The sequence below is a fragment of the Gopherus evgoodei genome, chromosome 6, assembly GCF_007399415.2.
Source record: "Gopherus evgoodei ecotype Sinaloan lineage chromosome 6, rGopEvg1_v1.p, whole genome shotgun sequence".
In the NCBI taxonomy this organism is placed as follows: Eukaryota; Metazoa; Chordata; order Testudines; family Testudinidae; genus Gopherus; species Gopherus evgoodei.
This window is the reverse complement of record NC_044327.1, coordinates 3,893,583-3,907,011: the sequence shown is the minus strand read 5'-3', so window position 1 is coordinate 3,907,011 and position 13,429 is coordinate 3,893,583. Positions and strand designations below refer to the sequence as shown.

Sequence of the window (13,429 nt, the reverse complement as noted above, 5' to 3'; positions counted from 1 at the left end):
GAGCTCGTGTGTGGGAATCTCCCACACACCCTCTGCAGTGAAGACTGATGCAAAGAATTAATGTAGCTTCTCTGTATTGGTCTTGTCTTCCTTTAGCTCCTCGTTCATTCAGTGGCTTCAGTGATTGATTGTTTGGCAGACTTCTTGCTTCTGATGTTCTTACAAAAACTAACAGCAAAAAATATTTGATCTTTTGCTAGTAGCTCTTCAAAATCTTTTTCGGCCTGCCTAATTATACTTCCACACTTGATTTGCCAGACTTTATGCTCATTTCTATTTTCCTCAGTAGGATTTGACTTCCAATTTTTAAAGGATGTCTTTTTGCTTCTAATCTCTTTTAGCCATAATGGCACTTTTTGGGTCACCTTACTATATTTTTTTTAATTAGGGGTTTCCATGCAGCTTAGGCCAGTTCTTGATATAGTGCCCCGAACAGTCCACTACTGAGTTCCGTGCCATGTCTTGTGGGAGCGTTAGCTTGGTTCCTCCCACTTTTTTCAGAGCAGCTACTGCAAAGGGGGTTTTACGGAAGTATTTTGCAATTTTAACAACATTAGCCTTTATTTCTGATACCCTGAAGTCTTTGGCTAGGAGATGCATCAAATGAGCACTGCAACCATATGTTAGCTTGAGACTCTCTTCTAAATAATTTCTTCTCATCTTGGATGTGCTTGCTGCCTGCAGCAGTTAGCTGGCTTGCGGTGTTCAGGAGGGAAGGGAGAGGAGCGAGGACTTGGCACACAGGTTCCCGCTCCCTCCCCTGCCTCCTGAACACCGCAAACCAGCTGATTGCCACAGGCAGGAGGCAGGGGAGGGAGTGGGGAGGCGCGAGGATGCAGTGTGCAGAGTAAAGGGAGAGGGAGAGAAGAAGAGGTGGGATAAGGGTGGTGGCTTGGGGAAAGGGGTGGCGTGGGCAGACCGAGGGTTGAGCCCCCCGCCCTGTGCTTGCAGAGTAGGGGAAGCTACTGCTACTGCTGCGCAACATGCTCCTCCTAGCCTACAGCACCTTCAGCCTCCTTGTCTGCCTCCTTGGGCTGGTCCACACTAGTGGGGGGAAATCGATCTTCAATACGCAACTTCAGCTATGTGAATAACGTAGCTGAAGTCGAATATCTAAGATCGGATTACTCACCCGTCCAGACGGCGCGGGATCGATGTTCGCGGCTCTCCGTGTCGATTCCGGAACTCCGTTGGGGTTGATGGAGTTCCGGAATCGATATAAGCGCTCTCAGGGATCGATATATCGCTTCTAGATTAGATGCGATATATCGATCCCCAAGCAATCGATTTTAACCCGCCGATACGGCGGGTAGTCTGGACGTACCCCTTGTTTGCAGTGCCAGTGGGCTGGGCCTCTGTGGAGTAAGGTGGAGGCACCTCCCAACTAGAGTACTGTACTGTATGGCAAAAATTTTTTTTCCTGGAACCTAACCCCCTATTTACATTCATTCTTATGGGGAAATTGGATTCACTTAACATCGTTTTACTTAGTTGCATTTTTCAGGAACATAACTACAATGTTAAGTGAGCAGTTACTGTATGCTGCTCAAACAGTTTCATTTTTGTTTCTACTGCCTGTCCCTCCCTTCTCACATTGATCTCCAGACTTCTCCTTGTCCAAATCTATTCTGCCCCCAACAATCTTCTAGTCATTGAACTTTTTGAAACTTTTCACTTTTAGAGAGAGGCAAGGGATTGACTCTGTGTACACAAATTTGCAGAGGGACAATAGGGTTGAGGTCTGTTATTTCTCACCTATATTTATTTAAAAACATTTTTGCTGTTAACAAGCATATTATCTCTGACAACACAAATCCACAGTTTGAAAACTGCAAAACTAAGCATCTCTGATGGTATCTTCTAGACTGAGCAAAGAGTCCCATTGGGTAGATAGAAAGATTAACCTAAATATTCTATACAGACGCCCTGGGAACCCCATAAAGTTGGATCCCTAATCCATGAATTATTGGAACTCATTTACAAAACTTTTCTTAAACATTACATGAATACACTGTCTCATTCTATAGAATTAGAATTTATAATCCCTATTCCATGATGAGATATCTTTGAGCTATAATATATCTTAATTAAAACTATCTTTTAGATAGGTTTTTCCTCAAAAACCATTTTATCCAAAAAATCAGATTTTTTTAATACATTTTTAAATCGTTTTTTATCCACCTTGTCTGCACTACACAGCTTTTAGTGACATGGCTGTGTTGCTACAGTTGTGCTGCTAAAAGTCGGGCTGTGTAGCTGCTGTTTGGCTCTCCTGCCAAAAACGCACTGTTCACACTGGCACTTGTCGCAGCAAAACATTTTGTCTTTCGGGCGAGGAGCGGGTGTTTAACGCCTCTGAAAGACAAAAGTTTTGTCGTTCAATTGCCAGTGTAGACATGGCCTTAGTCACTAAGAGATCATACCACTGAGACATGTTATAATTTATTGGATTTTCAGGAGCTGGTGGTGGCTTAATCTCTAACTTTGAGCAGTTGGTGAGAGGTGTTTGGAAACCTGAAAGCAATGAACTTCTGAAGATGTCCTAGTAAGTTTATGTAAACCGTAGTACAACTGGAATAATTGTAATAACTTTGTTCTCTTTGGCTCTCACATTCAAAGACCTACATGAGTAATTTTTTTGGTGTAGCGTTTAAAAACAGGTGCTAGTAGACTGCTTATAAATCCAAAGTAATTGGGACCAAATCTTTACTATCTGTTGGCTGGCCTGACCTACGTGCAATGAGTTGTTAGTCTCAAATGATTTCCTCATGAATAATTATCTCCACTACAAAATCGCCACAGAATTGGAACTAAGTGGTACACATGTTAGCTACTTGTGTAGAGAGGACAATCATTTGAATGGGCAAGAAAAATTAACCTTCTCTTCCAGACCTGTGGTTCATCCAAGTCAGAAATGAAGCACATTGTGGCAGGGTTATGTGAGTGCTGGTACATATTCTGAAGGTAGTTAGATGACTTTAGGTCTGTTAGTCTAGTAGATATATTCCACCAACGCTAAATACTTTATTTAAAAAAAAACAAAAAACAAAAAAACCGGTTGCACTCTTCTGAATACACTTTCAACCGATCTGTTAAATGTATAGCATTAAAACACATCAACACATGCCTCTGGTGCATTGCAAGATAGAAGATGCTACTTGAGTTTCAGCTTTCAGTTCTTTGTCTCGCAGAAGCTAAATTGGGAGTGTTACATAGCACCCAGTTTAGCTTCTGCAAAAGAGAGAATTGGAACTGGCTGGCAGGCCACAAACTACTGTTGTAAAGCGAGACAAGCTCATAGGGGATTTAAAAGGCCCACTTTGCCCTCCCATGTGACTTCCCAGCTGGTTTCTGTGGAAATGATTATTTCAGAAACAGGATTATGACTTTTGATGTGATAAACATTTAGAGATGCTGTTTTCATGTAACTATCCTGGGTAGTAAAGAATGACAGAAGAGAAATACAAAAATTATGAGCAGAACTATTTCCAAAAGGAAGGATTGTGAGGCTTATGGTGTCAGCTGCACCTAAATACTTCAAACTTAGTGAAACAAGTAATTATGCTAGTTTAAAACACTGCAGTCATGTTCTTTTTTAAAAAATGTGCTAGCTGAAGGAAGAATGAGTTTTAAATGTTAAAAAATGTTGTATTGCATCGTCTTATGAAGGATAAAAGCTGAGATTGCAATATGCCAGAACAGAGAGGTGTTGGACACAGATCACTGTCCTCACATCCTGAAATTATTTTGGTTAAAAATTTGCTTGACAATTTTTTTTTTCAAATGTTCTCCTTTGGTTGTAATGCTAAATACATTAATCTAATTAAAGGTGTGATAAGAAATGAAACTTGACAAATCCCAAATAATAAGAATATAAGTATACAAGTAGAGTTATACTACTGGCTTCCTGATCAGGGGAAAGATACTGAGTGCTCAAAGTTGAGGGTGAACAGAGGGAACTAAGTCTAATAAACAGTAATCATGGATAATTCCAGTCTCCTATAAAGTGGTCAAATGTCGCAGCGGTATAAGATTTAGACAGGCAGTTTCTTGACACCTTAAATGTTTGGTTCTTAGAACAGCTTGCTCTGAGCACACAAGGAGGAGAGCTTATTCTTAACTCAGTCCCATGTAAGAGTTGACTGAAGTAATAAGTTAAGTTGAACCACTAAGTAATGGTAACTACAGTAAAATTAAGCTGAAAATCATCAGGGGAAAGAAAGTACCTCAAAATGATTAACAGCGTGGCAAAAACTTCCATAAGAAGACTGAGTGCAAATATTGGCACAGTTTAGTTTAGAGGTGACTAATAAAGGGATATATCAGATATATAAATTAAATAATGGTATGGAGAAGGCAAATTGGGTGGAGTTCTTTAAATTCAGGAACGAAGATCTAAGAAATGGAAAGCTTGCAAACTAAAAACTAGTAGAAGTATTTTTTTAACAAAACATGTAATTAGCCTATGAAACATGTTGCCATATTGTTACCAGAAGCTTTTTATCATTTACTTTCAGCCAAGCAAATATTATAGTTATATTTGTTGTATGCTATTACTTTCCAGATCATAATTTCTATCAGCATAGAAGTGGGAGGAGAGAAAATTCACACACTTGTCTTTACTTTGTTTGGTTTCCAGCCCCGTGAAAGTGGCTCTGGTAGGTGCAGTACTCTTCACATTGCAGCATGCCCAGAACCTGCCGATAGCAAGACACAACCTAATGTTCTTTTATACCACCTTTCTAGTGGTCACAAAGGTAAGAATTTGGAAATGTATAATTATTTAAACATATGCAATACAGCAGTATTTCTCACTGTACTTTCTAAAGCAAGATACATGTTGTTGAATATTTCTCTTTATATTCCCCACCAGAATACTAATTTCAGTTTTCTCTTTCTGGAGAGGTCTGGTCAAACTCAATTGGTGAAAATGACATAGCTCAATAGAAGTCAGTGGAGCTACCCTAATACTTGTGGAAGATCTGACCCCCATGAGCCTTAAGTAACTCTTCCATATGTGAAGCAGACCGACAGAAAACCGCATCGTGACCTTTGCTAGTTGTATTAAAAAAATATTTCAGAAGTTTGGCACAGGGAGTTGATATTTCAAGTTACTAAATTATTTGAGAGAAAGAGATAATTAAGACACAACAGGTTGCCTTGCCAGCCTGTTAATACATGTTGAGCAAAACTGAACTGCAGCCAAAGGCCACGTGTTTCTAGTCACCAGATACATTTATAAGTTTAATAGAACATGCTCTGTTTGTCTTCATGCTGGTTTTTTTTTAAATAGTTTGTGGTTTTGGACACGTCTTTCAACTACATAGAAAATAATGGTGAAGGAGAAGAGAAAAATAATGTGAAAAGTGTTTACGATCACTTTTGTTTATAAAAAGTGTGGATATGTATATCCGCACACGTGTGTGTACAACATGTGAGATATATGCACATTATTGTTCTTCCCTTTAATCTTCTTATGGTTGAACTCTAATTCATCCCATTCTGCATTTATCTCCTTCTGGAAAGTTGGGCTATATTCAGGACTGTTAATCCTAAAAAAGGCAAAGTTGGAATCTCAGTATCATCTGAGCTGTAACAATCTTGAAGGTGGCCCCTCTGTTCTTGAGAAGATGTTAAAAAATGGGTGAACTATGGAGGAGGGTTTAAAAAGAACTGCCTGCCTCCCCCAGGGCATCCCTAGAAACATTGTTTCTAAAATCTGACTGAGATATTGGGTCTCCTGGCTGCTACAGTAATGCAAGGAATCCTTATCTTTAATACTCCAGACTTATCTTTTGTTAAAACATCTAAACATCAGAGATTCTCGGGATACCACGGGTGTGGTGTTAGGAGATAGTTAGCCTCAGACTCCCTGTATTGCTAAAACCTGTAGTACAGTGACACACAACTTTGTGGCAACAGTTCTGCATTGGTGACTTGTTAGGAGCTTGAAGTCAGCTAGTAACTGTAATGTACTGCTAAACTGACACCGTTCATGCAAGTCTGCCACAGACTTATGAAGTAGTGTCTTGCTTTCCAGACACTTCTGAAACCTCTCTCAGAATCAGAGTATTACTCTAGTCTTTAGTGTTGGGTTATAAATACCATATTGGGTCTGTTAAGCAGGTCCTTTTACCCTAGTCCTGGAGGAAGTTCTCCCAATAAGTTTGTTTTAACGTGGGGGTGTTTTTTAGGATACGTCTACCTAAATCAGTGACGTTCAACCTTTACAGCTGGGGGGCAATGGAAGGTCAAGGGGCCACAAACAACACTCTAGGGCAGATTCATTCTTTCCTTCCGATCCGCTCAACTAGTGCAAAGGGAGTGGAATTCAGCCACAGGCCCCCTCTGGGGATTTACCCCAGTGCCTGGAGTCTTCAGTGGTGTAGAACCAGCATAACCTCATTCCCCATAGCCTCTGGCACAGTGACAGTGTTGGGAGCAGGAAGGGGAGGAATGGCTGAACCTTAGGATGAAAACTACAACCAGGAACTAATATTCATGCTGGAACAAATATTTATGAAGAATCTGTATTAGCATTTAAAAATCATAATAGTTAAGACATTCGTTAGTTGCCAATTAGCGCACAACATGACTAAGAATTCAAGTCTAGACAAGGCTCTAGAGTATTTGTTTTATACATGTCACTTTTTTAAAGATACTTTATTTCAGTGGTCAAGATACATTTGATAAATCTACAGAGAGCTTCTGTTTCATCTTTCTTAAGCTTAGTTTTATTTTGTGTGTGTACACTTAGACTGAAATACAACAAATAAACCTAAGTTGAAATAAAATCATAGGACTGGAAGGGACCTCAAGAGATCATCTAGTCTGGTCCTCTGCACTCATGACAGGGCTAAGTATTATCTAGATTAAGGGTGCACAAATTTTTTTTGCCTGGGCCACATCTGGGTGCAGAAATTGCATGCAGGGCCATGAATATAGGGGTGGGGCAGGAGGTTGGGGTGTGGGAGGGAGTGTGATGTACAGGAAGGGGCTCAGGGCAAGGGGTTGGGGCAGAGGAGGGGTGTGGAGTGTGGGAGGGGGCTTAGGGCAAGGGGTTGGGGTGCAGAAGGAGTATGGGGTGCAGCAGGGGGCTCAGCGGGGGTTGGAGTATAGGAGGAGTATGGCAGGGGTTTGGGATGTAGGAGAGGTGCAGGGTGTGGCAAGGGGCTCAGTACAGTGGGTTGGGGTGCAGGGTGCAGCGGGGAGCTCAGGGGAGGGGGTTGGGAGTGCAGGAGGAGTGCAGGATGCAGCAGAGGGCTCATAACGGGGTTAGGGTGCAGGAGGGGGCTCCAACCTAAACTGCCCTTGCTGCAATTTAAACCCCTTGCTTCTTGTCCTATCCTCAAAGGTTAAGGAGAACAATTTATCTCCCTCCTCCTTGTAACAACATTTGATGTACTTGAAAACTTTTATGTTCCCTCTCTGTCTTCTCTTCTGTAGACTAAACAAACCCAGTTTTTTAATCTTCCCTCGTAGGTCATGTTTTCTAGATCTGTAATAACTTGTGTTGTTCTTCTCTGGACTTTCTCCAATTTGTCCACATCTTTCCTGAGATAAGGTGCCCAGAACTGGACACAATACTCCAGTTGAGGCCTAATCAGCACAGAGTAAAGCAGAAGAATAACTTCTCGTGTCTTGCTTACAACACTCCTGCTTATACACCTCAGAATGTTAGCTTTTTTTGCAACAGTGTTACACTTTAGGATTGTTAACTGCATTTCAACTGAAAGTAGAAGTAATTTTGGACAAAGATTTGCACCAGAGGCTAGAAATGCCCTATATTTATAACGTGAAATACAACACTGTCTTCAAATTAGGGATATATGGAATTCAGAGTGCTGAAAGCTTAGAGATGGTCTACATAAACTTGCACCAAAATAACTACATAAGTTTCATTTGTATCTTTTGTTGTTTCAGTGCAGGTCTGTGTGATTTAGCAGATGAGAGTTTAATGTAAAATTGAAATAGGAGCTTCTGTTAGAGGAGTGGCCACACACAGACTTGTACTGAAATAACAAAAGTGTGAATTAAAACTGGTTTAGGTATTTCAGTGCGTACTTTTATGTGCACACCAGCCCATATATGCTGATTCTTCTTCTTAAATAGTCTTTTTTTTTTTTTTTTAATTTGGAGAGCTAAGGCTTTCTAACTTACATTTGACCACTTTCTTTACAGGTAACCATGATGTTGACACAATCTGCAGTTTCTCCATTTGCTCCTTTCGAGTCTGTGCTGGGCTGTATGCTCTTTGGTTGGCAACAAACTCCATCCAAAGTAAAGGGTGAGGCCAGAGTATCTTCCAATGGGACCTCTTCAGTCTGTAATCATTCTGCTGGAGAGGCTAGTGAAAGTATTAAGAAAAGACAGGCAAAGAAAACAGAATAAGTGGCCAAAAAAATTATCTTGTTACAAGTGGCCATAACACTTTAAAACATTTCTATTTCAAATGATGGGAAAAAAGAAATACATGTGACAGACTGGCAGCAGTGATCAGCTTTGTGTACTACTGTAATGTAGTTAGCCTTTAAAGTATATTTTGTAAATTGTAATTCAAATTCTGGGAATGTGTGTATCATGGTAGACGTTTCTAACTTAAATGGTACTAAAAAGAGATTTTTATAGTGATGATGATTTTATTAAATGAGAGATTTATTGTGATTTTGTTTTTATATTTATAAAAAACTAACTTTTAAATGTAGTTTACCCTGAAGTTAGTAACAAAATGAGGCAATCAGATCTGACTGTTTTTTCTGTTTTGATTCTTGTTTTTCAGCTGAATAAAATGGATACTTATACACAGTAGCATATTCCAAGGTATGAAAAGCTCCTGTAGTCTTGTTCAAATGAGCAATGGAGTTAGAGTAAAATTTTACCAAACATTCACATTATGTGAATAAAAAATTACCACTGTAAATAGTTTGCACTGCAAAACTGTGGAAATGTGCCAAAACTAAGGCCTTTGTTCCCTAGAAAAATATCTGAATTACTACTATAATTCATGTTACATTGATCTTGATTCTGCTTAGTCACAAACTGGAAAATGTTTTTCATTTTCTACTTTCCAGAATAAGACTAAATTCTCTTGCATTTTTTAAAAAAAATATTATAGTTAGTACTGAAAATTTTCTATTTGCTAACATTTATCTAGCTAACCCACTTTGATACTGTCAGCTGAAAACTTTTGATTTATATGTTTGCTGTTCTGTACGCAGTAAATCAGATAGTAACGTAATATTACTGTTATTAAATTGCTAATGTGCATTTGTATTGAAGCATATGGTTTTTAGCGTTTCTTCCATTTTCATTTTGCTGTGACTGGATGTGTTCTAGCATGGCATCTTATCCCAAATATCTAATATCATCTTCTCCTGCTTTCTAAGGTAGACCGTCATTGTGAAAGGAACTCAGAATTACATGTTGCAAGTAATATCCATTTTTCGAACCCAAAATGTTTATCACCTTAACCTTCTCCCTGATTGTAGGATAAATACATGTTTTTTACTTCCTGCACACTCACCTTTTCTGCACTAGTGTTTTTATTAAAATCTCCCATCATTTTGCTACTACCAGTTAAGCTGCGCCAATGGCAATAGCACTGGTGCAAAAACTGTGTTCATACCTCTGTCATTTAACCCTGTTTAGATTAGGGTCATACGATGTGGTAATAAAAATACTTGTGCCCTGTCTGTTCCACCACTTATCCTGGTACTAGCATACTGGTGGAGCAGTTACTTGCTGGTCGTAATGAGTAGGAGTACTTCTAGTGTAAGATGCACTGGAATTGTCCATCAGCTTTTGCTGAAATGCCTCTTCTGTTCCTTGCGTACGTTGCACACCAGTTTGGTAACTCATTTGTAGCAGCTATTGCCTTAGTGAAAGTCTCTCAGTTTTAGAAGATGTAATTAGTGTTTCAGAGATGCCACTCACAAAATGCAACATCTTTCATTTGGCCTGTCATTCATTTTGTCATCAAAACTATTTTCTTCTGTGTTTCTTCCGTCAACACCAGTCTGCACAAGCCTAACTTTTGTCTAACAGTGAGCACTTTTGAAGCATTTCTGTAGCTAAATTAAACCAGTTACCTCCATGTGAAAATGGCAAGGGGGAGAGAAAATGTACATTTCTCCTCAGATTGCAGTTCAACTCTGAAAAATGATTGTGGGTAAACAGTTATCCAAGTAGCTCAGGGGTCAGATCTAAAATCTGAAAATGAAATTCCTGTTGCAAGGTACACTTCTGAATTTGAGATAATCTGAGTTCAGATATATGCAAATATGGCACCTAATTCAACAAAGCTTGTCATATATACTCATTCTTGTAGCCAACATTTTTTTTACTGCTTTTTCCTCCTGTTAGTCCCATCCAACATAGCTGAGAGAGCATGCTGAATCTATTTGATGTATTTGCAGGGTTGGCAGCTAGAAAAAACCTCTTCACCTATGCACTGAGAACCTCTGATAGGGAAATAAAGATGCAGCTAGAATTCCATGATGCTACTTCAAGTCACTTCTCAGATAAGAACCCCAACTTTATAGTAAACCTTAGATTTTAGGCAGTGTCCAGGTAACTGGCCATCTATTTCAGGTCTTTTTAACTAAAACAGCAACCTACTTCAACGTGGAAACAAATACATGAAATCCATCTCATCGTTGGGCAAAAGTCTTATGAGTCTAGTGCCTAAAGGACAGAATGTCAAGATTCTTGCCTTATAACCTTGGGGCTTAGTTTATTTTCCAGTAATAAGTGGTAGGAGCATTGAATCACCTCATACCAGAATATTGATTACCCATATGATTTTAGGTTATAAAAGGGTATTTGGATGCCATTAAAAGTAACTACTAGTTTCCTGGTTAACAGGGAGCTAAAAATGAGACACCAGTAACTGCAGTACTTCCTGCACATGTAAAAGTTTCAGGTAACTCTTAAGTCCCTAAGAGGTGTATTAAGATTGTGAACAAGTGTTTGAATACTTCATAGTACTAGACTTGGTACATTGGGTTGGAGACACTTTTTTCCCCCCAGGTAACTATATTGTACTACTGTGAAATACTGGCCAATATCACTATTTTTAACCCAAATGGATATGTGAAAATATCTTTGTTTACAATAATTTGAAGCAGAAAATGTGGTGTGTTATACTCAGTGTGGATTTATAAAAATTACATTATTAATAAAATAAGTGGAAACAGTTGTGTTTTTCCTATTCTTATTTAGATGTTTTAGACAAATATAAGAACATAAAAATCCAAAGCCTGTAATGTTACTTTCAAATGGAAATACAGTATAATCTTTTTGAAAAACGTAATAAATTGTGTTCCCATTCCAGAGGAACTTTGAAACTACTTCATATTAAAATACTTTAGAGAATGATCTTGCAGGACAGATTTCTAAAAACTCAGCATACGACAGCTTCCATTCCACCTAAATGAAAATCTGGCCACTCCAAAAATGCCCAATATCCAGGAGATCCCATTGTTCTCAGGTTCTGGATGCTGAGCACTCTTGAAAAATCTAGCTATAATTGTAGGTGCAGAGCATGCCTGAAAAATCTGACCCTTGCTGTGAAAACTGCACTATGATGTGTTGATAATACTGAATAACAAGACAAAGTTTTTGCAGTTTCTTGGAAAAACTTATACCAGAGCTACAGCAGCAGAACATACATTACTCCTACACTCAAGATTTTTTCACATTTGTCAGCTCTGGTTTTTAACATAAAAAGGTGTCTATCTGCACGTCTTTCAGTTTACTTATCATCCGTTTCATTCGTTAATCTTTCAGATCTGATATCTTCTTGTGTCGTAGTCAAGTAACTTTTGCAACAACCCTGGAAAAGTTAATTTGGGGATACTTGCATTATAAATACTCAACTAAATCCCATCCTTCTTAGGTGTGGATTGGTTCAGGTAAATATCCCCTTCTCTAGCTATCATCCCTAATATACCTTTGCTAAATTTTTCTCTGCAAGATCAAACAGTGTATTCAATGTAATTGCTGTGCTGGCTAGATACAGGATAAAGTATTCTTGATTAACCAGATCCAGCACAAGTGCCATATATGAATTTTTTCCTGTCTTTCATTCGTCAGATTGTTTCTTTAAACGTATCTTTTGCTAATACAAACTAAGGCTCTGATCTGCCTGGGAGCCCCACTGACTTCTGAAGTTCTGTGTGGGCAGAGGGATCTGCCTGCATGGATCAGATTACAGAATCAAGGCCTAAATTGACAATAGAAGAAAGTTATAGAGTAATATCAAGTCATGGGTGAAGTGATACACATAAATGTAACAAAACAGAACCATTGTTCAAAACTTGGACCCAAATACTTTTTTGAAGATTATAAACGTTTCCTTTTTGCACTCTTTCCAGTACTACTAAGTTTTTGGACTGAAGTGGAAATAGTGAAAGCCCACAGCTGCTATTTCTAATTTGGCTAAAACTAGAAACTAGTGGGAATAGCGTATGTGTGATCTCTCAAGAATTCCAGCCTCTGTTACCAGGTTAAGTAGGTCTGAATAATCTAGGTTTTATACTGTATTCATCACCATGATACATAAATAGAACCCCTGAGTCTTGTCCATTACTAATATGTAAATACAAATTCAGCATTTATGAACAACACTTGAAGCTGGAGAGTCAAATAAATCCCTCTGACTAGATTCTAAACAAACCAAACAAATGCCCAGCAGCTAAAGTAGCATTTAATAGCATAACAACAATCAGAAGATGTGATGTGATGTGAAACAAAATGCTTGGAATTATTTGTTCGTAAAATGGCCACTACATACAGGCAAAGGCCGTTATTGCAAGCCTACCCACAGCAAGAACAAGGAGACACCCATCCAAAGGTAGGTACAATCATGAGAGTAAATTGTTTAAAGTGACGTACAGAAGGAACACACAAATATTCTCAAGAATAGTATGTTGCCATTCCTGTGTTTTGCTTTGAAAATGGATCTTGTGGCTTTTGTGAACACTAATATATTAGAAGAATGTAGTCTGCATGGAACAGCATATCAGAAACACAACCAGCATCCTAACCTAGCTCTCTGCTTCCACCAAGTCTAATGTGTGTACAGCTTCTACGGAGAGACCATCAGATGAGCCGCCAATCTTGCAAAGAAAGTCAAGCCTGTTTGCTTGAGGGAATCATGAATTCAGAGAATGTTGTGTGATCAGGGAAGCAGTTCATTAAATCATAAACCTAACAATTACTTATACTGGAATTCTTAATGTTGGAAACCCAATTCCAGTGGCACTTGGTACTGTACTTTTAAAAGGCTTCCAAAAATGAAATAGTGCATAGATTTTCATGGGAGTTGGTTGAAAATCAGGTAAGTAACTATGAAGAATTTACCACCATGCGCTTTGGTACATTTTGTTAATCAAGGAGAATTTCTTTGTAAAAAGACCAAATTTTGTTC

At 38.8% G+C, this 13,429-nt stretch overlaps 1 protein-coding gene across 4 annotated transcripts in view; it reads left to right on the top strand.

The window, feature by feature from the left end:
* TMEM38B (transmembrane protein 38B) overlaps nt 1–13,429 on the top strand; it is a 70,011-nt gene that overhangs the window by 42,213 nt on the left and 14,369 nt on the right. The window contains exons 4-8 of one of the 4 annotated variants that reach the window (XM_030566557.1): nt 2,458–2,545; nt 4,640–4,757; nt 8,182–8,287; nt 8,780–8,820; nt 9,387–11,194. In XM_030566557.1, coding sequence (XP_030422417.1) covers nt 2,458–2,545; nt 4,640–4,757; nt 8,182–8,287; nt 8,780–8,787 — 320 coding nt within the window. In that variant the 3' untranslated portion in view covers nt 8,788–8,820; nt 9,387–11,194. The other 3 variants (XM_030566559.1, XM_030566556.1, XM_030566555.1) reach the window with 3 other exon arrangements.